The sequence below is a fragment of the Pogona vitticeps genome, chromosome 2 (assembly GCF_051106095.1).
Source record: "Pogona vitticeps strain Pit_001003342236 chromosome 2, PviZW2.1, whole genome shotgun sequence".
Lineage (NCBI taxonomy): Eukaryota > Metazoa > Chordata > Lepidosauria > Squamata > Agamidae > Pogona > Pogona vitticeps.
In genome coordinates this window covers 79911058-79933061 of record NC_135784.1, presented here as the reverse complement: position 1 = coordinate 79933061, position 22004 = coordinate 79911058, and the positions used below count along the sequence as shown (strand labels likewise).

Here is a 22004-nt window from a genome sequence, read left to right as displayed (position 1 = left end):
GGAAGGCCTCTCCTGATCAACTTAACACCCAAGCAGGCTCTCAGTGGGAGACACGGTCTTTGAGATAACTTGTACCCAAGCTGTTTAGAGTTTTATAAGTTAGAATCATCACTTTGAATTCTGAGTTGCTGTAACAGGGGGAGTGTTCTGTGATCCCTGTAACCAGCCCCAGTCAGCAATCTGTGTGTTTTAGGCCAAAATTTCCCTTTTGGGAAATTGTATGTCTTAGTATAAAGTATAATTTTTCCTTTTACTTTTATTCTCTGAAAAAACTTCATTCTTGAAATGACTGTTAAATGATAAGTCTTCTAAACTATTTTATTCTTTTGTTCCCAAATTGCCCCATTAACTGTCTTAATTCTTGTTTCTAGGTGTGCCGATCATTAGGAGAAATCAATGACTAGAATTTCTACTTAAATTTTTGTTGGATTTTGTAATATAAGGAAAGTTCTAATGGAAATCAATTTTTGTGCTATTTGAAAAGTAAAATGAAGTAGATATTCTCAGAAAAAGTCTAGAACTGGTTAGAAATTATACTATCAAAATATTACTTGATGGTTTACTTTTATTTTTCAGTACAGATATCTTGCTTGAAGTTTTAGTCATATATCTTGAATGGGATGGATTATTTTTAAACAAATATAGCCATGCTTCCTAGGAAAGATCCAGATGGCAGGAAATGTTTTACTGTAGTTTATATACCTCTTACGGTTTTGGTGGCCAAATAAGTTTTGTTAGTATTAAAAAGTGCTGTTTTTCTTAACAATTCTTTGTTCATATTGCTTTTGTTTGTTGTCTGTACTTAATGCTCTAACCAACATTGATACAGAATTAAATGTAGCACACAGGCTGGATAGCTCAGTGAGTTAGAGCCAGAGCTTGGGAGTTAGATGATGTTGATGATGATTGTGCCTCCTAGGAGAAGAGCCAGCCTCTGTAGCCTTGGGCAAAAGCTACACAGGCCCAAATTATCCCTAGAACACTAAGGAAATAGTAAACCTGTGTTCTCTATACAGTATCTAGACAACCTTGAAAAGTATCAGCATAAATCAGAATTTACTTAATGGCATATAATTATTAAGGTACAGCATGTGTTTTTTGCACAACTTTTAGCTGAAATTTAGGCAGTATGGGACATAAATAGCACTCTTTTAAAACTAATAAGGGCTCTTGTTGTTGTTTAGACATTTAGTCATGTTCGACTCTGTGACCCCACGGACCAGAGCACACCAGGCCCTCCTGTCTTCCACTGCCTCCCGGAGTTGGGTCAAATTCATGTTCGTAGCTTCAATGACACTGTCCAACCATCTTGTCCTCTGTTGTCCTCTTCTCCTGCCTTCACACTTTCCTAACATCAGCGTCTTTTCCAGGGAGTCTTCTCATGAGATGGCCAAAGTATTGGAGCCTCAGCTTTAGGATCTGTCTTTCCAGTAAGCACTCAGGCTTGATTAGCTGGCATCAAAGCCCAGAAATTAACAGTTGTTTGAAAAACTATAAGTATCTTTAGTGATAGTACATGTTATTAGGAGAGTCTTCATTTTGAACAGTTTATTGATTTTTAAACCTCTTTTACTCTGCTTCTCCTTTAAAAAAAAAAAAGAAGTCATGAATCCTTATAGCTAGCTTCTCCTAGTAGGTAAGCTCCTCCAGCTCTTTGGTCTTACTAACTGAAACCTGTTTTCATTATAACATCTGTAACAAACTGGGATGACCAGAGGGTAAACAATAAGCAGTATTCTATTTTTAAATATTTTATTAAATATTTTATTAAATATACAAAGTGTGTTTACCATAGTAACATGTCAATAATTCAAGAGTTACGGACTAAACATAACCTAAGAGATACTAATCTAATAAACAAGTAGTAGGAAGGGCATTCACTGTGAGGGAATGGGTAGAACATGTATGTCTCTCTTCATGGAGGAAGGAAAAACTGATTGGGAAGGGACAGAACTACTGTAGATAATATCAAGTGAGGTAAAACCTCTCCCGCCATGTCATCATGTTCACCAGAGATACATATGAAAGAAAAAGATACATAATAGCTGTTGATGTAGTTGATATTCTATATTTGAATTAATTCATGAAGGAATGAGGTAGGGCACTGTCATTATTCCAATTAAGTACATCAGAGAAGTATTATCTCTTTAGTTAGGGACTCATCGGCATGCAGTTAGATTGCATGTTTTCCTTCCTACAATTTGATTTCTATTAAAAGATACTAGATAGTGACACATGCTGGTATCTTGTTGATTAGCTTCACTAGTGGGTTTTCTTGGCAAATGTAACTGGAAAAAAAAGCAATCACAGTTGCTTCAAAACTTCAGCTGCTAGCAGAACTGCAGGCTGAGTTCTTTTGATTTGTGGAGCAGTTGAGAAAAAAGATCTGCTTTCCTGAATAGCAATCTTACAGCAGATGGTCCTTGATTACCCTGAGAATATTCACTCATTTTTGTTTTTTGTACCAAATAAATTTATTTGCTCTCTCTTAACCTTTACTATACTTGGTCTGCACATTGCAATCTCAGCTTTAAACAGCATTTAGAAACAGGCTGATAAACTAATAGCAGCTCATTCATGGTTAGAGTTAGGGTGTTCAAAAGAAGTATGTAGGTATTCCATGGTGTACATCTTCTCTGTTTCTGTTTTTTGTTGCCAGTACAGCTAACAGTTAGATGAATACCTCAAGACCATTGTTCATTGATAGCTCTATCTACTTGCTATGTTGAACTTTGTCAAAAGTTCAGTAACATAAGCATATATATCCATGTTCGCATTACAGTCTATCTCCTCAAGTACATGTATGTAGAATAATGTTTACTCAGATTAAGCATTGAAAAACTGGAGATGGAGAAATATAACTCAGAGTTTTTTATAAATAGTTCCATTTACACTGACTTCTGTGGTAGCTGAAATGAATGTGGTTTTGGTTCATTTGGATGTGTGGATGATATGAAGAACAAAATTTTTTAATTTCAATATATGCTCTTTTCCTTTCTCCTCCACTTTTTAAGAATCTGTCTTCGTAATTGAGTCTTCTCAACTAGGGCAGTAAATACACTTTTCATATAACCTATAGTAAGTTTTTTTCTGTGGGTTTTCTGAAAACAGATGCAAAACTGCCTGTTTCACATGTCCTGCTTTAATAAAGTTTCCTCAAACTAAAGCAGGATGTGGAACAGCTGCAAATCCAGTGGCTAACCAGCACTGGTAGGATTTCTGCCGCTACCGGTATCAGGGTAGCAGGTTGCATGCTTGGAAAAGGAGCCGCTGGAGCTGTCTACCATCACCACACAGAAAGACCAGTATCCATCCAGCCAGTGCCAAGGTGGTATTGCCCAGGCAGTGACACTATTCTTACCTGAGAGGCAACTTCTTTTCCCCCCGTGTGTTGTGTTGCAACCTGATTCTGTCACTAGCTGGGAAATGGCTTTACAAAATTCTCCACCCTATTTGGGACAGGGAAGCCTTGGAGGGATTTCATTAGACTTCTCCAGAGGAGGGAAAAATTATTGAAAACATTTTCAGAGAGGATCATCATCCCTAGGAATGCTTGGGAAAGCTGCACAGCTTTGTTATTTTTCCCAGACATATTGTGGTTTGGGTTGGGTTGGCTATCACTTCAAGTGGCATCAACAGCAACTATATTGACAATCTGGCCACTTTTTTGCTTCCATCAAAATTCCTTCTACATAGTGGCATTCCTGGGCATTTTGGTGCTGCTGTTGCAGATCCAGCAATCAAAACAAAGGGTGAAGGAATCTCAGAAATAGTTCTATAAAGTTGCTTTATTTTTGTATAAGAGTAACTTGTTTTCCCCAAAAATAAGACCTAACCTGAAAATAAGCCCTAGGATGAATTTTCAGGATGCTTGTAATATAAGCCCTGTCCCAAAAAAAAAACACGGTCCAGCAAATCTAGTTCCTTAAATTTGTTCTTCACTCTCACTGTGTATTCATAAGGGATTTGGTTTAGATTATACCTGACTAGCCCAGTGGTTTTTCCTATTTTCTTCAGTTTAAGCTTGAGTTTTGCTATAAGAAGCTGATGATCAGAGCCACAATCATCTCCAGGTCTTGTTTTTGCTGACTGTATAGAACATCTCCATCTTTTAAGATTTTAAAAGAGAACATAATCATTCTGATTTTGGTACTGCCCATCTGGTGATATCCATGTGTAAAGTCGCCTCTTGTGTTGTTGGAAAAGAGTGTTTGTGATGACCAGCTTGTTCTCTTGACAAAACTCTATAGCCTTTGCCCTGCTTCATTTTGAAATCCAAGGCCAAACTTATCTGTTGTTCCTTTTATCTCCCTACTGTACTTTAGTATTCCAATCCCCTATAATGAGAACATCTTTCTTTGGTGTCATTTCTAGAAGGTGTTGTAAGCCTTTATAGAATTGGTCAATTTTAGCCTCTTCAGCATTGGTGGTTAGTGCAAAAACTTGGATTACTATGATGTTGAAAGGTCTGCCTTGGATTCGTATTGAAATTGTTCTATTATTTTTGTGATAATATCCAAGTACAGGTTTTCCCACTCTTTTGTTGACTATGATTGCTACTCCATTTCTTCTTGCTCACAATAGTAGATTCTTGCTCACAATATTAGATATGATAATCTTCTGAATTGAATTCAGCCATTCTCATCCATTTTAGTTCACTGATGCTCAGGATGTCAATGTTTATTCTTGCCATCTTTTGTTTGACCACATCCAGCTTACCAAGGTTGATAGATCTTACATTCCAGGTTCCAGTGCAGTATTTTTCTTTGCAGCATTGGACTTTCCTTTCACTTTCAGGTGCATCCGTACCTGAGGATCCTTTCAGCTTAGTCCAACCACTTCATTAGCTCTGGAGCTACTTGTATTTGTCCTCCGCACTTCCTCAGTAGAATGTTGGATGCCTTCCGACCTGAGGGGTTCATCTTCCAGTGTCATATCTTTTAGCCTTTTGTTTCTGTTCATGGGGTTTTCTTGGCAATGATACTGGAGTGGCTTGCCAGTTCCTGCTCCAGGTGGATCGCATTTAGTCAGAATTCCCCAGTATGACCTGTCCATCTTGGGTGTCACTGCACGGCATAGCCCATAGCTTCTCTGAATTACTGAAGCCCCTTCGCTATGACAAGGCAGCAATCCATGAAGGGATGAGTGAGTGAGTGAGTGAGTGAGTGAGTGAGTGAGTGTGTGTGTGTGTGTGTGTGTGTGTGTGTGTGTGTGTGTGTGTATCAGTCCCCCTGGCATGAGTATTCAGCAGTGCATTTGCATGAACCAATAGGGAGCTGGTGGGAAGCAGAGCCAGCTATATAGAATGGGGGGCTGTAGCAGAGTGTGGGAGATACAGAGCGAGAGCAGAGAGGGAAGAGAGGTTTGGAGAGGAAGGTAGATAGTTTTTGTTTTGAGACAGAGAGAGTTCAGGGAGTGAACAGTTGCAGTGTTATCTGTATTAGTTAAAGATAGAAAATGTTAAAGGAAAATACTGAATGCTTGGTGTACCTTTAAGAATGTGCTTAAGAACTACAGTGGTGCCTCAATGTACAAACTTAATCCGTTCCGGAAGATGGTCATAACTCAAAACGGCCATAAGTCGAAGCACCATTTCCCATAGGAATGCATGTAATGCAGTTAATCTGTTCTGGCCGAAGGGGAGGGGGAGAGAATAGAAAAGCAAACAAACTGTGCAAGACCCATCGGAAATGCAAAAAAAAAAAAAAAAAAAAAAAAGCAAAGCCGAAAGCAAGCAAACCGTGGAAGACTCATCGGAAATGCAAAAACAGCAAAGCAGAAAGCAAACAAACCGTGCAAGACCCATCGGAAATGCAAAGAAACCAAAGCAGAAAGCAAGGAAACCATGCAGGACCCATCGGAAATGGGGGGAAAAACCCAAAAATCAAACAACCCACCAAAGACCCATTGGAAATGGGGGAAAAAACCAACCAACCAAACAAACCCCCCAAGACTCGTCACCTCATAGAAACATAATCCCACTACCCAGTCCAAAACCACACTGCAAAACTCACCCAAAACAGTTTTTAAAAAGCAGAAAGCAGCACCTTACTTTACCAGACAGTCCGAAATCTCCTCCAATCACACTCACTCTAACCATTGGGGCGAGAGAGCTACAAAGAAGCAGCCTCTTCACCTACCAACAGTTAGCAATTTGAATTCCCTGACTTTTTTCCCCTGCCTTTTTCTGTTCATAACTGGAACTCTGACCACAAGTTGAAGCAGAATTTTGCGGCCGGAGCTGGTCATAACTCGAAATGGTTGTATGTTGGGACGTTTGTACGTAAGGCACCACTGTATACCTGAAACAACTTGTAACAATAAACCTGTTCTTATTTCAAAGTTAAGTACTGAATGGACCTCAGTCTTTCATAGGAAATATAGTTGGTAAAGAGATGAACTGGTGGCAGTGTGATAAAGGACGTGTTGGGATATGTAGTGTGAGATCTGTGTTTGAAACAAGCATGGGCCACGTTGTAAACGCCTTAGTTAGTTAGTTAGTTAGTTAGTTAGTTAGTTAGTTAGTTAGTTAGTTAGTTAGTTAGTTAGTTAGTTAGTTAGTTAGTTAGTTAGTTAGTTAGTTAGTTAGTTAGTTGTCCTATTTATAGGCCACCTTCCAATGAGGGGATTCAAAGTGGGTCACAATGTTAAAAAAAATCACAGTAAATTATATATTAAACAACTAAACTATAATAGTAAAATGACTGATTAAATGATTAAAACATTTAAAACTTTAAAAACAAACTTACTCAGCTAAAAAACAGCATTCAGGGAATTGGTTATGATTATTAAAAGTCTGTGTGAAGAGGTGGGTCTTCAGCTGTCAACAGAAGGATAAATGGCAGTGGGCCAGCCTAGTCTTCCTGAGGGAGAGCAGCCACAGAAAAGGCCCTCTCTCATGTCTCCATCAAACATTCCTGCAGGGATCAGGAAGGATCGTATGGGGAGATACAGTCCTTTGCATAGCCTGGACCCAAACAGTATAAGGCTTTATAGGTAATTACCAGGACTTTTAATTGGACCTGGAAATTGGTAGTCAATGCAGTTGTTGTAACAAGGGTGATATATACTGTCTACAACTGCCCCCAGTAAGCCGTCTGGTTGCTGCTTTTTGAACCAGCTGAAGTTTCTGTACCGTCTTGAAAGGTAGCCCCACTCAGAGTGTGTTACAGTGATCTTAGCTGGGTGTAATTAAGTTACACTTCACTATAGCCAAACCAAACAAGGAATGGGCACAGCTGGTGCATCAGCTCTGACTGTGCAAATGCACTTGTTCCCACCACTGAAATCTGGGCATCCAGGCTGGGGATGAATACAGGAACACACCCAAGCTATAGACTTCAGTTTTGAGGGGCCACGTAACCCCACCCAGCACAGATTGCATCCCTATTTTATCTTCTGTCCTTTGATTGACCAGGAGTGCCTCTGTCTTGTCTGGATTAAGTTTTAGTTTGTTTGCCCTCATCCTGACCATTACTGATATCAGATACCAGTTTAAAACTAAGACAGCTTCCTTTGAATGGATTGAAAGGAGAGATAGAGTTGGCTATTATCATCATACTGGTGATACTAAACCCCAAAACTCTGGACAACATCTCCCTGTAGTTTCATGCATACTGTATTTTAAATAGCACAGAAGACAAAACAGAACCAACTTCCAAGTCATCAAATAAGTACCACTTTCTGAGTTCTGTCCTGCAGGAAGGACTAGAGCCACTGTAAAACAGTGCCTTCAGGTCTTATCCCAGAGAGATGGATCAGAAGGATACCATGGTCAATGGTATTGAATGCTGCTGAGAGGTCCAGCAAAACCAAAAGGGGCTCACCCCTCATGTCTAGTTCCTGGGGTAGGTTATCTAGCAAGGTGACTAAAGGTTTCTCTGTTCCATAGTTGGGCCTGAAGCCAAACTGACATGGGTCTAGATAATCTGCTTCATTCAGGAATCTATATACTGTACACATATTGCACACAGTCTTCAGTTACCTCATGTATAAAGTAAGCACAAGTACCTTGAATTTCACCCATAAGAATTTCTTCAAAATTTCACCTTTCAAAGGAGTTGTCATTTCTGTCATATTGGATAAGAATTGTAAAAATTCTCATGAAAGAATATTTTGGCACAGCACTGCAAAAGTCACAGGCCCTTATTATCTAGTGCTATTTTTATATGCTTTTTGTGATATTTCCTGTAAATTTGTGTGTAGGTGAAGGACCCATCTCTATTGCAAGGCAAAGGATATAGGCTTGGCATAACAACACATAGAAAGATAGCTGGCTGCTGGATGATTTAGGAATGTAGTGGCTGGAATCCAAATTCTGATGGTTTTCTCAATATGGAGATCAAAAAACATTATACGTTTAATCACAATTTTGTGTTGTGGGTTTAGAATACAGTGGAGAAGAAAGTTTTATAGAATTTCTCTTGAATTTACGTTGTGTCAGTTAATACAATGAAATCATGATGCTAATAGTGATGGATATGATTATAATGGAAGACAGGCAGTCGTGCATGATTTGATCTTTTGGATGGTTGCATCTGTTAAGGAATTCTAATGCAGTTGATTGGAGACTATGCCTTGGAGCTCAGGACTGTTTTTTATGGGTGAATAAGCCTGTCATTATTTCCTTTTCTATGGCCTCTAGGTGTTTTATATCAATAATTCCTTATAGAAAGATGCTATGTGCATAGAAAAATTCCTAGAAGACAACTCATTATATAACTGATTAACTATTTTCCATTACTTAGGAATGAGGTACAATTGTTATATCTTACTAAATGAATGAATGTCAGTTTTATAGTGCTTGGTAAAAAATTAGCATGATATGATCCCACCCACACCCTTTAAAATGCTTAATTGGGATTTCACTAGAGAAAGTAGTCTTGAGAATTGGACTGAAATGACAACTCATGCATGTTTAAATAATTTTAATAAGATATTCCTTCTTACTCTATAGTGTATTTAGAGGGATTTATTAATTTGTTCTCTTTTCTGTTCATGAGCTGGGATTTGTTGCAGTGTAGGGAGGAATTATTCATTGCACAAATATGCTTTTGATTCTTCTGAATTTAGAGATTTTGGCAGGGTAGCCGGGAAGGAGCACCTAGCCTGCCAAATCAAAATTCAGAAGCCTCAGGGACTGGATTTTCAGAAGACATTTGATGTGGTCACTCACCGAAGGCTGCTGAGAAAACTCCACAGTCAGGGGATAAAAGGGCAGGTCCTCTTATGGACTGAGAATTGGTTGAGAACCAGGAAACAGAGGGTAAGTGTCAATGGGCAGTTTTCACAGTGGAAACAGGTGAAAAGTGGTATGCCCCAAGGATCTGTCCAGGGATAAGCAGTGAGGTGGCCAAGTTTGCAGATGACACAAAACTTTTCTGGGTGGTGAAGACCAGAAGAATCTCTCCAAACTGGGAGAATTGGCGGCAAAATAGCAACTGTGTTTCAGTATAAGAAAATGTAAAGTGATGCACATTGGGCCAAAAAAATCAAAACTTTATCAGGTGATGGGTTCTGAGCTGTCTGTGACGGATCAGGAAAGAGATCTTGGTGTGCTGGTGGACAGCTCGATGAAAGTGTCAACTCAGTGTGTGCGGCAGTGAAGAAGGCCAATTCCATGCTAGGGGTCATTAAAAAGGGGATTGAAAATAAAACATTCTAATGCCATTGTACAAAACACTGGTAAGGCCGCACCTGGAGTATTGCGTACAGTTCTGGTCGCTGCACCTCAAAAAAGACATAGTGGAACTGGAAAAAGTGCAGAAGAGAGCGACTAAAATGATGACTGGACAGAGGTACCTCCCTTATGAGGAAAGGCGAGAGTGTTTGGGGCTCTTTAGTCTAGAGAAAAAGAACCTGAAGGGGAACGTGATTGAGATGTATAAAATTATGCAGGGGGTGGATAAGGTGGATAGAGGGAAGCTCTTTTTCCTCTGATGCAATACTACAAGAAGGGGACATCCACTAAAATTGTGTGTTGGAAGGACATTTTTTTTTCTTTACCCAGTATGTTGTTAGTCTGTGGAACTTTTCACCACAGGATGTGGTGACGGCCTCTGGCCTAGATGCCTTTAAAAGGGAATTGGACAGTGTGGCATTTCCCCTCGTGACCCCTGCTTGTTTCTTCCTCACAAAGGGTTCCATCCCGTTTCCTTCTCGCTGCCACCAGTGGATTACTTCAATCCACAATATAAATGATGTTTGTCCAAACACTTGACTTGTGAACAGAAACAGAACTTATTTGTTGAAGTGAAGCAGATTGAATAATAACAAAAGTTTCACAGATAAACATTATACATAAGCAAATCATCAACAGTTCTCTCAGTACGTACTTCTTTTCTCTTGCTATATCATTACCACCTTCCCTTCCTATTTTCCTAACCAGCTCTATCTCTCTTAGTATCTGTTCCCTCTCTCTCTGACAAACCAGCCCTATCTAGCTCTTGCTTCTCCCACCATGCCTCATGTAGCTGCTGCCTCTGCCTCTCTAGTCCTCTCATAGGTTCATGCAAATCAGCTCATGAATATGAATAGCATGAGTGACGTGGACGATCGTCACATTCAGATTCCTGTAAAGTCCATCGCAGGTTACAAACCATGATGGGGATTGTATAATCTTCAGGCTTAGAAGGAAGGTACTTCCAAATGCCAGATGCAGGGGAGGGGTATCAGGAGACAGGTCTCTAGTTGCCTTGTGTGCTCCCAGAGGCATCTGGTGGGGCCACTGTGAGATATAGGAAGCTGGACTAGATGGGCCCTTGGCCTGATCCAGTAGGGCTCCTTTTATATTCTTATGTTCTTATGACTTCAAGGCAAGCTTCAAATCTCAGGGACTTTAAGGCAAACTTGAAATCCACTCATATGCTACCTCTGGAGCCTCTACAGTGCAGTCCTGTTTAAAGTAAATCTGTGGAATTGAGATTATTTCTTTCTTCACTCTTCAATTCTAGACATCTGAAAAGAAGATACAGTGGTGCCCCGCATAACCAGGTTAATCCGTTCCGGATTAACCTTTGCTATGGGAAAACATCGTAAAACGGATCAAAAACCCCAATTAAACTTTGTTTAATGCGTTCCAAATGGGCCCAAAACTCACCGTTCTCCAATGTTTTCCCTTGTTCCGGCGGCCATCTTGAGTGTACCGGCAGCCATTTTGAGCGTCCCGGCGGCCATTTTGGGTGTACCGGTGCCCATTTTTTGTGTTCTGGTGGCCATCTTGGGTGTACCAGTGGCCTTTTTTGTTCTGGTGGCCATCTTGGGTGTTCCGGTGGCCATTTTTTGGTTCCGGCGGCCATCTTGGGTGTGCCAGTGGCCATTTTTTTGTTCCGGCGGCCATCTTGGGTGTACCGGCACCCATTTTTTGTGTTCCGGCGGCCATTTTGGAGCCGCAGAACAGCTGTTCTCCCATTGTAATGCGAGCCTGCCCTCGCATTAGCGATGGGGAAATCCGCATCGCAATGCGGATTCATCGTTCAACGGTGCACTCATTATACGAGGCACCACTGTACAGTGGTGCCCCGTATAGCGACGATAATCCGTTCCAAAAAATCGTCGCTATACGGATTCGTCGCTATACGGAACAAAAAAGCCCATAGAAATGCATTAAAATGCGATTAATGCGTTTCTATGGGCTTCAAATTCACCGTTCAGCGAAGATACTCCATAGCATGGGCATTTTCGCTGCCTGAATCCGTCCCAGAAAATAGAGGGCAGCCATTTTGAAACCGCACCGCCTGGGTGAGAAGGGGATCTCTTTGCAAGCCTTTTTTAAAGTTTTTTTTTGGTAACAAACCGACCCTCCTCCGGCAGCCCCGCAGCATGAAAGCAGCCGTGTTCTCCCCACTAGGCCCTACTCCCCAGCCCAGCACTCCCTCCTCTGCCTTCCCCCCCACCCTTGAAGAGTCACAGGGACAAGATCAGCACATGGGGGGGGGGGCTCCGGGAAAAACAAAGCCGGATTTCTGGCGTGCCATTTCAGAGGTGCGAGCGGATGCTCGTGTGTGTCTGCCAGTGTGTGTGTGTGTGTGTGTGTGTGTGTGCGTGTGTGTGTGAGAGAGAAAGAGAGAGAGAGAGATGGCATGCTTCGTCGAGGGAGGCAGAACAATGCAAACGCCTCCCCCCACTGTCCTGGAGCAACTCTGAGAGGAGCCCTGCGTCCCCTTTTCCCCCACCTTTCTGGCACCCCCCTACCTTCCCCGCTCTCTCCCACCCCCATCCCCACCCCGCAGCTTCACCACCTCCTTCTCCTCCCCTTGGAAGGGATTCCCCGGGACTCTTTCCTCCATCCCACTCCAACATGCAGCCTCCGAGCCCTCCTCTCGCTGCTCACGGCCCAAGGAGGCCAGTTGTCTCCCAGGCTGGCTCCACCCGTGGTGATCCTGGGCATTGTAAGGGTTAAGAGAACCGAGCCTTGCCTGCTAGAGAGGCCGGAAAGGAGGCATTGTAAGGGCCTTCTCCTTTCTGGCCTCTCTAGCAGGCAAGGCTCGGTTCTCTTAACACTTATAATGCCCAGGAGCACCAAGGGGAGCCGCGAGAGAAGGGCTCGGAGGCTGCAGGTTTAAAAAAGGCTTGCAAAGAGATCCCCTTCCCGCCTGGGCGGCTGCCTCCAAGGCGGGAAGGGGCGCGCCACCAACCAGCCAACCCCAGATGCCCGGTCTCCTTGGCGGGGCGAGGAGGGGGTCTCTGGCGCGCCGCCCCCCCATCCAGCTGCTGCCGCCCTGATCCCTGTCCAGCGGGCGCCTCCTTCTTTGCAGCCCCTCCCCCCCGCCACAACTGCTCTCTGGCTCGGTGCCCCAGGGGTGCGCACGGGGATCGGGGCCAGGCCCTTCACCCCTCCTTCCCTCCCTCCTGAGATGCCAAGCCGGAGCACCGCCGCTATTTAAGCAGGAGCTCTGGGGGGGGAAGTGCGGCGCCGATCAGCTGTTTAAAAAGGCTTGCTTGCGTGCGGTTAGTTGTTTAAAAAGAATTGCTTTGCCATGATCGGTTACCCAAGCAGGGAACCGATCATCGTAAAGCGAAATACCCCCATAGGGAACATCGTAAAGCGATCGCAAAAGCAATCGCAAAATCTTCATCGCAAAGCGATTTCATTGTTATACGATGCAATCGTTATGCGAGGCACCATTGTATAATATAATCACTGTTTGTGCAGTTTAATGAATTCATGGTCCGAAAGAGGATATAATGTCAGCTTTTTATTCTGGTTTTCATCCTGATTTCAGGGACTGGGGAAAGTGTGGTCATAACAGAGGTTGGTGAAATAGAAGTGAATCAGGATGGCAGAGCCAACAAAACTGGTAGAAGGGCACACATGAATGGAGCAGAGTGCAAGCATATTCTGTACCTTAACCTTTGTTAAGAAAAGTTACTCTAGAAGACTACTGTAACTTGCTGGTCTGGTGGGCCAGATAGGCGGGGTATAAATTAAATAAATAAATAAATAAATAAATTCAGATGCAGTGCTAACTCACTATTCAGTGTAATGTAAGTGTTCAGGCATTTACCTCCCCTTTCCTCCTCTTTCTACCCTACAGTTACAAGGAGATTAGAACATTTGTATGCTGTCCTATAATGTTACAAATGCTGAGTTCTATTTTGTTTGGACTAATCGTAAACGTCAATTTACCACAAGTTCTCCCATTTGACAGATGCAACAAAAAAATTACTATTTGAACTCTAGACTACTGTTTTCCAACTCTAATTTGGGAGGCATGTGTGACCTGTAATTTAATTAGCACTGAATATGTAACTAATACTGAAGCCCTGTGATAGAAGTGAGAGAAGGAAGATCCTGTAATTTCTCTCATTTGTGGTGCTCCAGATCATAGTTTGGAATATTGTCTGAAGGGACCTTAGACATTTCAAGTAGCGATGGGCACAAACCTCTAGTTCGGCACTTTGGCCTGGTTCATTTACCACCGCAATAGGTGTTTGGTGGTTTAGTGCCTCACCCCTGCTGGCAGGCATCCACTTCGAGTCAGCACCTGGAGAAGGCAGGGCAGGGAAGTCGGGATGCTGCCTCCAAGTGGGTGCCTTCCAGCAGGGGTGAGGTAGAGGCAAACCTCTGAAGACCTGTTGCAGCAGTAAACGAGCTGGGATGAACCACAAACTGGCAGTTTGTGCCCATCTCTAACTGCAAGTGTTGGGATTTCATTCATTCATTCATTCAGCTTGTATACTGCCCCATAATGCACACGCTCTCTGGGTAGTTCACAGCGTTATTGATGGTTCTTAATTCAGTAAAGGAGAAAATTAATTATCATCTATTTCCGTTTGTTTTCATGCAGTTTAATTTAAATCTATTAGAAATTAAAAGGAAGGTTGAGACATGTAGGCTTTCCATATATGCTAGTGCTATCAAAACAGTATGACCTGTGGCATATGCCAAACATGTATTTTTTTAAAAAAAATATTAACACAATTATCACATGCATTTTTGTTGACTATTTCAGTGGCTTATTTAGCAAAAGTCTTGTGTAATATTTTAACATGTAGTATTTTCAGTCTTTCATAAGTGTAGTTCGGTAGTTTCTAACTACAGAAAGAGTGAAGATTGACTTCCACTTGGTGTTGCTTATACACAATCAGATAATTTAACTGATAAAGGTATCTTTCATGTGTGTTAAATTTTGGCCACATATCCTATTCAAAACAAATATTTAAAAAAGCAGAATACAAAGTTGTAGTCAAATTCAGTAACTGATTCAAATACTAGTTTTTGTAGGTGATGCTTAATTTGTACTTCCCCAACACTTCTTAAAATGCATGCCTATATTATATTAAATTATTAGTTATTTTGTGGGGAGATGTGTCATCTTAAATTAATAAAGTCTTCTTTAAAAAACATGAAGTTGAAACAAAAGTGGAACACGACACTCAATTAATATATTTTAAGAGAGCTTTTATATAGGAATATAGCCACTATTTTTGAAATGTAAGATCTAAGAACTCTGCTAAAAAATTCAGCATCTAATCTTTAAATATGTTATTTACACCTAGTTATATGCAGCTTCCGAGGGTCTGTGCAACAAGGCTTGGTTCTAGAACTAGGAGAAACTGTCCAGATCCTGGAAAAATGTGAAGGTGAGTACTAAGTATTGAAAATACAGTTGTTTAGTTTTAATGCTCTATGTCTTAAATGCCTTGGACTCTGTTTCTGCTCCCTGCACTTCTTTCCCTCTTACCCAATCTAACGCTGTCTGCTAGCAAGTTGGCATTGTGAGTGTATGTATGTCGACAATAATAAAATAAAGTTTGTGAAGATTCTCAGTCATCCAGGTGAGATTATCTGGAAGTTGAGTCATGGCAACTGGACTTCTTTCTTACTAGGTTGAAACATTTCGCTACTCATCCAAATACCGTATTTTTCGCTCTATAAGACGCTCTATAAGAAGTGGGGTAGAAAGCCTGTGTGTCTTATGGAGCGAAGGTGGTGTTTTGCCCCCCCAGCCCCGTGGGGGGGAGCCTTCCAAGGGTCCGAGTGAGCCTTCCAGGACCCTTCCGACGCTCCCCCCACCCCCACGGGGCTGGCGCAGGCGAAATCGGGAGCTTCAAGGACCTTTTCTGAGCCTGGAAAGGCTCAGAAAATGTCCCGGAAGCTCCCTATTTCGCCCGCGCCGGCCCCGTGGGGGGGTGGGGGGAGTGTCAGAAGGGTCAGAGTGAGCCTTCCAGGACCCTTCCGACGCTCCCCCACCCCCCACGGGGCCAGCGGGGGCAAAATCGGGAGCTTCCAGCACCTTTTCTGAGCCTGGAAAGGCTCAGAAAAGGTCCTGGAAGCTGCCGATTTCGCCTGCGCCGGCCCCATGGGGGGTGGGGGGAGCGTCGGAAGGGCCGAGTGAGCCTTCCAGGGCCCTTCCGACGCTCCCCCCACCCCCACGGGGCCAGCGGGGGTGAAATCGCCACCTTTTGTGGCTCTTCTGAAGCTTCCCAAGCCTCAAAAGAGCCCCAAAAGGTGGCGATTTTGCCTCCTCTGGCCCCCCAGGGAAGGCAGGGTGAGTCTCCAAAGGGTCCTGGAACACACCCTAGGACCCTTTGGAGACTGACCCTGCCTCCCCTGGGGGCCAGAGGGGGCGAAACCACCACCTTTGGGGGCTCTTCTGAGGCTTGGGAAGCTTCAGAAGAGTCCCAGAAGGTGGCAATTTCACCCCCTCTGGCCCCCGGGGGGGACAGGGGGAGTCTCCAAAGGGTCCTGGAACACACCCTAGGACCCTAAAACCCTAGGTTGTGTTCCATAAGATGGGCCTCTCCATAAGGCTCACCAAATTTTAGGAGAAGAAAGCAGATTATTTTTTTCCTGTTTTCTTCTCCTAAAAATTTGGTGCATCTTATGGAAAGGTGAGTCTTATGGAGCAAAAAATACGGTAGCTTCTTCAGTCTGGTAGGAGACTCCTGAATAATAGAAGATGTGTACCTGCATGTCTGCCACCACCATAGCTCTGACAGAGATAGGCAAATTAGGTGCCTCCATGAGCTGCATGGACTACATTTTAAAAATCCAGAAAATATGAAAAAAATGAAATAAAAAATGTAGTGAAGTCCCCTTCATCTTCCAAACACTTTTAATTTTTTGATGTTAAATGTTGTATGTGGGGAGAGCAACTTATTTTAAAAGATGACTTGCAACTATTGGGGGTTCCAGAACTATTGGCACTTGTTTTTCTTGTTGGAGAAGTATTTATTCATTCATTTATTTATTCATTTATTTATTTATATCCCACCTATCAAGTCGGTTAAGACCACTCTAGGCGGCTTACAACATAGAAATACACAATGAAAATATATATAAAACGGTTTTTACATAATAAAAACATGTTGACAAAATAGGGGCAAACAATAGGGGGGAGGAAAAAGAGGGACATCAGGAATTAACTGGGGGGGAAGGCCTGCCGAAACATCCATGTTTTTAGCTGATTTTTAAAGATACCCAGCGAGTGAGCTACACGAATCTCAGGAGGAAGGTTATTCCAGAGGCGAGGAGCCACCGCCGAGAAGACCCAATTTCTTGTCTTTTCCTTCCGGGCCTCCCTCAGCGTTAGGCTCCTCAGCCTCACCTCCTGGCTCGCACGAGTGATACGGGTAGATCTTGGTGGGAGTAGGCGTTCCACCAAGTACTGAGGCCCTAAACCTTTCGCTTACCGACCTTCGCTTTGCAACCCGCGGATCAGGTGTTTGGCGGCTCCAAAATGGCCGCCTGAAGCCCCGAAATGGCCGCGAGGGGAAGGCGCGAAAATGGCTGCCGGCCATAGGGAAGCATCGCTCAACGGTGAGTTTCGGGCCCATTGGAACGGATTAAACCAAGTTTAATGCGTTTCAGTGGGTTTTTTAGTTTCGTTGAGCATAGCGATTGTAGCCTTATGCACACTTCCTAGAGAGAAAACCCTGTTGAATTCAGTGGGACGTACTCTTAAATAAATAATCATAATCAAGATCTATTAATATCTTTTCCCCAGGAGCACTACTGCTATACATGCAGCTGTTTGATCTGTTTTGCAATAAGAGGGGAAAGAGCAGAGTAAAAGCTTCTTGCAGCCAGAATGTAGCAGATGTTTATGTTTTTAAACTATGAGGGTTCCTTGGCTCTACTACTGCATTCATTTAGTAGTGCAGCTGTGATGATTGTAATGTTAGATGACTGTGTTCTATTCTTCTGTTCTTTGCCTCTATCCAGTCAGGTGGAGAAGAAAGATGAAGATATGACAGGGCCAATGCACAAGGAGATAATCTTATTTTTTGCTTTTTGGCTAGTAGATTAGACTTGTAGTGGTGAGGTTCTTTGTTCGTACCCTTTCAGAGTCAGTTTGTATCCGTCTGAACATCCCTTTGTTCAGTAAATGCCAACTGGTATAGCTTCTTGCTTTCCAGCAAAAATGCCAACTCTGTTGTGCCTTGCTGGAGGTGACTATCCTTCCTTCAGGTGGTGTGTACCCCACAGTTTCAGAATGCATGTTTTAATGAATTGTTCAGGAACCATGATTATTCAAATGCATAGTAAAACCTAGTCTGACCCACTTTCTGTAAGCATGACTAGAGCATTATTGGTAGTAATCCGTTCAGAAAGGGGTCAGCCAGAAAAGGGGTCAGCATGTTTATTAACCATCTGTCTAGAAATATTTGAACTCTGACCCCAGTATCTTATGATAATGGTGTCTAGTAAAGATTTGTTATAAGACTGGCCAGAATTATCTTTAAATTAGTTTGAGCATCTCCTTGCATTTAATATGTATTGCTACTATCAGCAGCTTATTTCCATATATTCTTATGAGTATTCTGTTGATGTATAATGTATAATATTTGTAATAAAAAAGCAATGTTTACATTCATAACTTGTATGTTGAACTTTTGTGACTTAGATGGGAAACATTGCAATATAAAGATAGCAACTGAGTTAACTTGCAACTTAGTAAATATGCATTGGCTTGCACTGTAAATTGCCTTTTCAGTGTATTGTTAGGTTTGTTATTATAGTTTTAGGAAATCAGAGTAGACATATTTGAATGTCTTTATTTTCATATTCTTACCTTATTCTGTTGATCCTTCATATGTGGGAATCTCAGTTTGTTCAAAGTAGATGAAACAGGTTGCATAAAGAGCAGAGCAAGAATCACAGTTGCAGTTGGGTTTAAGGGACTGAATTTTAGCAATTCAGGATAATTAGAAATTAATTTGATTTTATTTAGAAATTGTTAGATCATAAATTTTTATAGATAAATGTGTAAGAATGATTCTGATATAATCTTTGAACCAGTTCATAAATTGTGAAGGGTTTTTCTTGCTTGCCTGGGCTTCCATACTTAAATATTTGATTATTTGTTACACTACTTGCATTCTGTTGTTGTTATGTGTTGTCAAATCAGAACCAATTTGTAGCATCCCTAATAGTGCTTTCAAAATAAGTGAAATATTAAAGGAGTGGTTTTACCAGTTCCACACCTCCATTGAGTTTCCATAGCTAAGCGAGGATTCGATCCCAGTTCTCCTGAGTCCTAATCCATCACTCTATACACTATACCCTATTGGGTATCCCTTACATTCTAGAGATATATAAATTTAGCCATATATTTCCTTCAACACAATGACTGAAGTCCTGTTGTGGAACTCCATGGTTGTAATTAGCATTAATGTCATCAGCTACAGATTTTTTATCTTTAAAGTTTCCTCTCCTCTACTCAGGTTTTGAAGGTCCCTGGGGGTCCTTTTTGACATGGAGAAGCCTTTGGGAACCAAAGGATGCGGAGGGAGCCTTTACAGTCCAAAAATTATGGACACTGGACTCACTGCTAGTATTATGATAATCATCAGCAGTGATTTTCAGATAATAAAGGCTCCCTCCTGTACTGATGCTTCCAAAGTCCTCAGCAGGTTAAATGGGAGCCTTGAAACTTAAGGGAAGGAATAGGAAACTTTAAAGATTAACATATACCAGTGGGGTCTTGACTTGAGAACTTAATCCATATTGGAAGGCGGTTCTCAAGTCAAAAAGTCTGTAGGTCAAGTCTCCATTGACCTACAGTGCATTGAAAACCGATTAATCCCGTAACTGGCCGTTTTTGTTCCGTTTTGGTTTTTTTTCTGGTCTGTAAGTCAATTCTCAGGCTGCAAGTCAAACCTACATTTTGCGGCCAGAGAAGTCTGTAACTCAAAAAGTCTGTAAGTCAAGCCGTCTGTAAGTCAAGGGTCCACTGTATGGCTAATTATGTCACCATTATTTACAACTGCACAGCTCCGTCAGGAGGATTTCAGCCAATAAGCAACATGGAACAATATTGGAATAGTAAAGAGTAATATTTCCGCCACCCCAGGGTTCCAGATTTTAATATTTTTCTTGCAGGTCAGCACCTACAGTATATCTCAGAATTTAGTATACCCACTCACATTTCATAAATATTTTAGTATGTCTTTTCACGTGAAAACACTGAAGAAATGACACTTGGCTACAATGTAAAGCAGTGAGTATACAGCTTGTATAACAGTGTAAATGTGCTGTCCCCTCAAAATAACGCAACACACAGCCATTAATGTCTAAACCTCTGGCAACAAAATGAGTACACCTCTAAGTGATAATGTCCAAATTGGGCACAAAGTGTCAATATTTTGTATGGCCACCATTATTTTCCAGCACTTCCTTAACCCTCTTGGGCATAGAGCTCACCAGAGCTTCACAGGTTTCCACTGGAGTCCTCTTCCACTCCTCCATGATGACATCACAGAGCCGGTGGGTGTTAGAGACTTTGTGCCCCTCCACCTTCCATTTCAGGATGCCCCACAGATGCTGAATAGCGTTTAGGTCTGGAGACATGCTTGGCCAATTCATCACCTTTACCCTCAGCTTCTTTAGTTTCTTTAGCAAGGCAGTGGTCATTTTGGAGGTGTGTTTGGGGTCGTTATCATGTTGGAATACAGTCTACAAAGGGAGGGGATCATACTCTGCTTCAGTATGTCACAGTATATGTTGGCATTCATGGTTCCCTCAATGGACGGTAGTTCCCCAGTGCCGGCAGCACTCATGCAGCCCCAGACCATGACACTCCCACCACCATGCTTACCTGTAGGTACAATACACTTGTCTTTGTACTCCTCACCTGATTGCTTCCACACACGCTTGATACCATCTGAACCAAATAAGTTTATCTTGGTCTCATCGGACCACAGGACATGGTTCCAGAAATCCATATCCTTAGTATGCTTGTCTGCAGCAAACGGTATTCGGGCATCATCTTCAGAAGAGGGTTCCTTCTGAGACAACAGCCCTGGAGACCAATTTGATGCAGTGTGCAGCGTATGGTCTGAGTACTGACAGGCTGACCCCTCCCCCAGCCCTTCAACCTCTGCAGCAATGCTGGCAGGACTCATATTTCTTATTTCCCAAAGCCAACCTCTGGATATGACACAGCACAGGCACTCAGCTTCTTTGGTTGACCATGGCCAGGCCTGTTCTGAGTGAAACCTGTCCTGTTAAACCGCTGTATGGCCTTGGCCACCCTGCTGCAGCTCAGATTCAGGATTTTGGCAATCTTCTTATATCCTAGGCCATCTTTATGTAGAGCAACAATTCATTTTTCCAGATCCTCAGATAGTTCATTACCATGAGGTGCCATGTGGAACTTCCAGTGACCAGTCTGAGAGAGTGAAAGTGATAACACCTGCTTCCCCTTCACACCTGAGACTTGTGACAACATTTCGTCTCATGACACCAGGGAGAGAAAATGGCTACTTGGGCCCAATTTGGACATTGTCAGGGGTGTACTCACTTTTGTTGCCAGAGGTTTAGACGTCAATGGCTGTGTGTTGCGTTATTTTGAGGGGACAGCACATTTACACTGTTATACAAGCTGTATACTCACTGCTTTACATTGTAGCCAAGTGTCATTTCTTCAGTGTTGTCACATGAAAAGATATACTAAAATATTTATGAAATGTGAAGAGGTATACTCACTTCTGTGATATACTGTAGGTGCTGACCTGCAAGAAAAATATTAAAATCTGGAACCCTGAATTGTCTTTTTTTCTCAAAGTAGTTTGCCGAACTTCTGCTACTGACACTTCAGAAATTGTTGGCTTCACTGAATCTTCCTTAAAGGATAAATTGGTTCCGAGCCCCATTGTTGGTCTAGTCTTCTACCAACACTTCTGTTATCTTTGCAAGGAAAAAGCCCCCAGATAATTTGACATGACAAGGTTATCCTGCTTTACTCCCTAGCGTAGGTTTAATAAGTTACAGGAGAAACTGCATTAAGGCATCCCAAATACAGTCTTCTGAGATTACAGGTACTGATGCAGAACAACCCTAGACATGTCTACTCAGAAATAAAGCCTATTGAGCCACCAGATCATACCGCTTCTGTCATTTGCTCTGTCTGATACAATTTCTCCATGGAGAGACATGACTAATCCTCTCCTCACAGAGACCATTATGATCAAATCATCTGAGGAGGAAGAAAAAGTGAACAATCATCATTGTCACCACTTTTAAGTGGTCAGTTGTTCAGTATTCTATTATTGTTTCA

At 42.2% G+C, this 22004-nt stretch overlaps 1 protein-coding gene across 22 annotated transcripts in view; it reads left to right on the top strand.

Annotated features, from left to right (window-relative positions):
• DOCK3 (dedicator of cytokinesis 3) overlaps positions 1-22004 on the top strand; it is a 291232-nt gene that overhangs the window by 11487 nt on the left and 257741 nt on the right. For all 22 annotated transcript variants that reach the window (XM_078385476.1, XM_078385471.1, XM_078385469.1 and 19 more), the window contains exon 2: positions 15001-15084. In XM_078385476.1, the coding sequence (XP_078241602.1) occupies positions 15001-15084 (84 nt within the window). The remainder of the gene's footprint in view (positions 1-15000; positions 15085-22004) is intronic.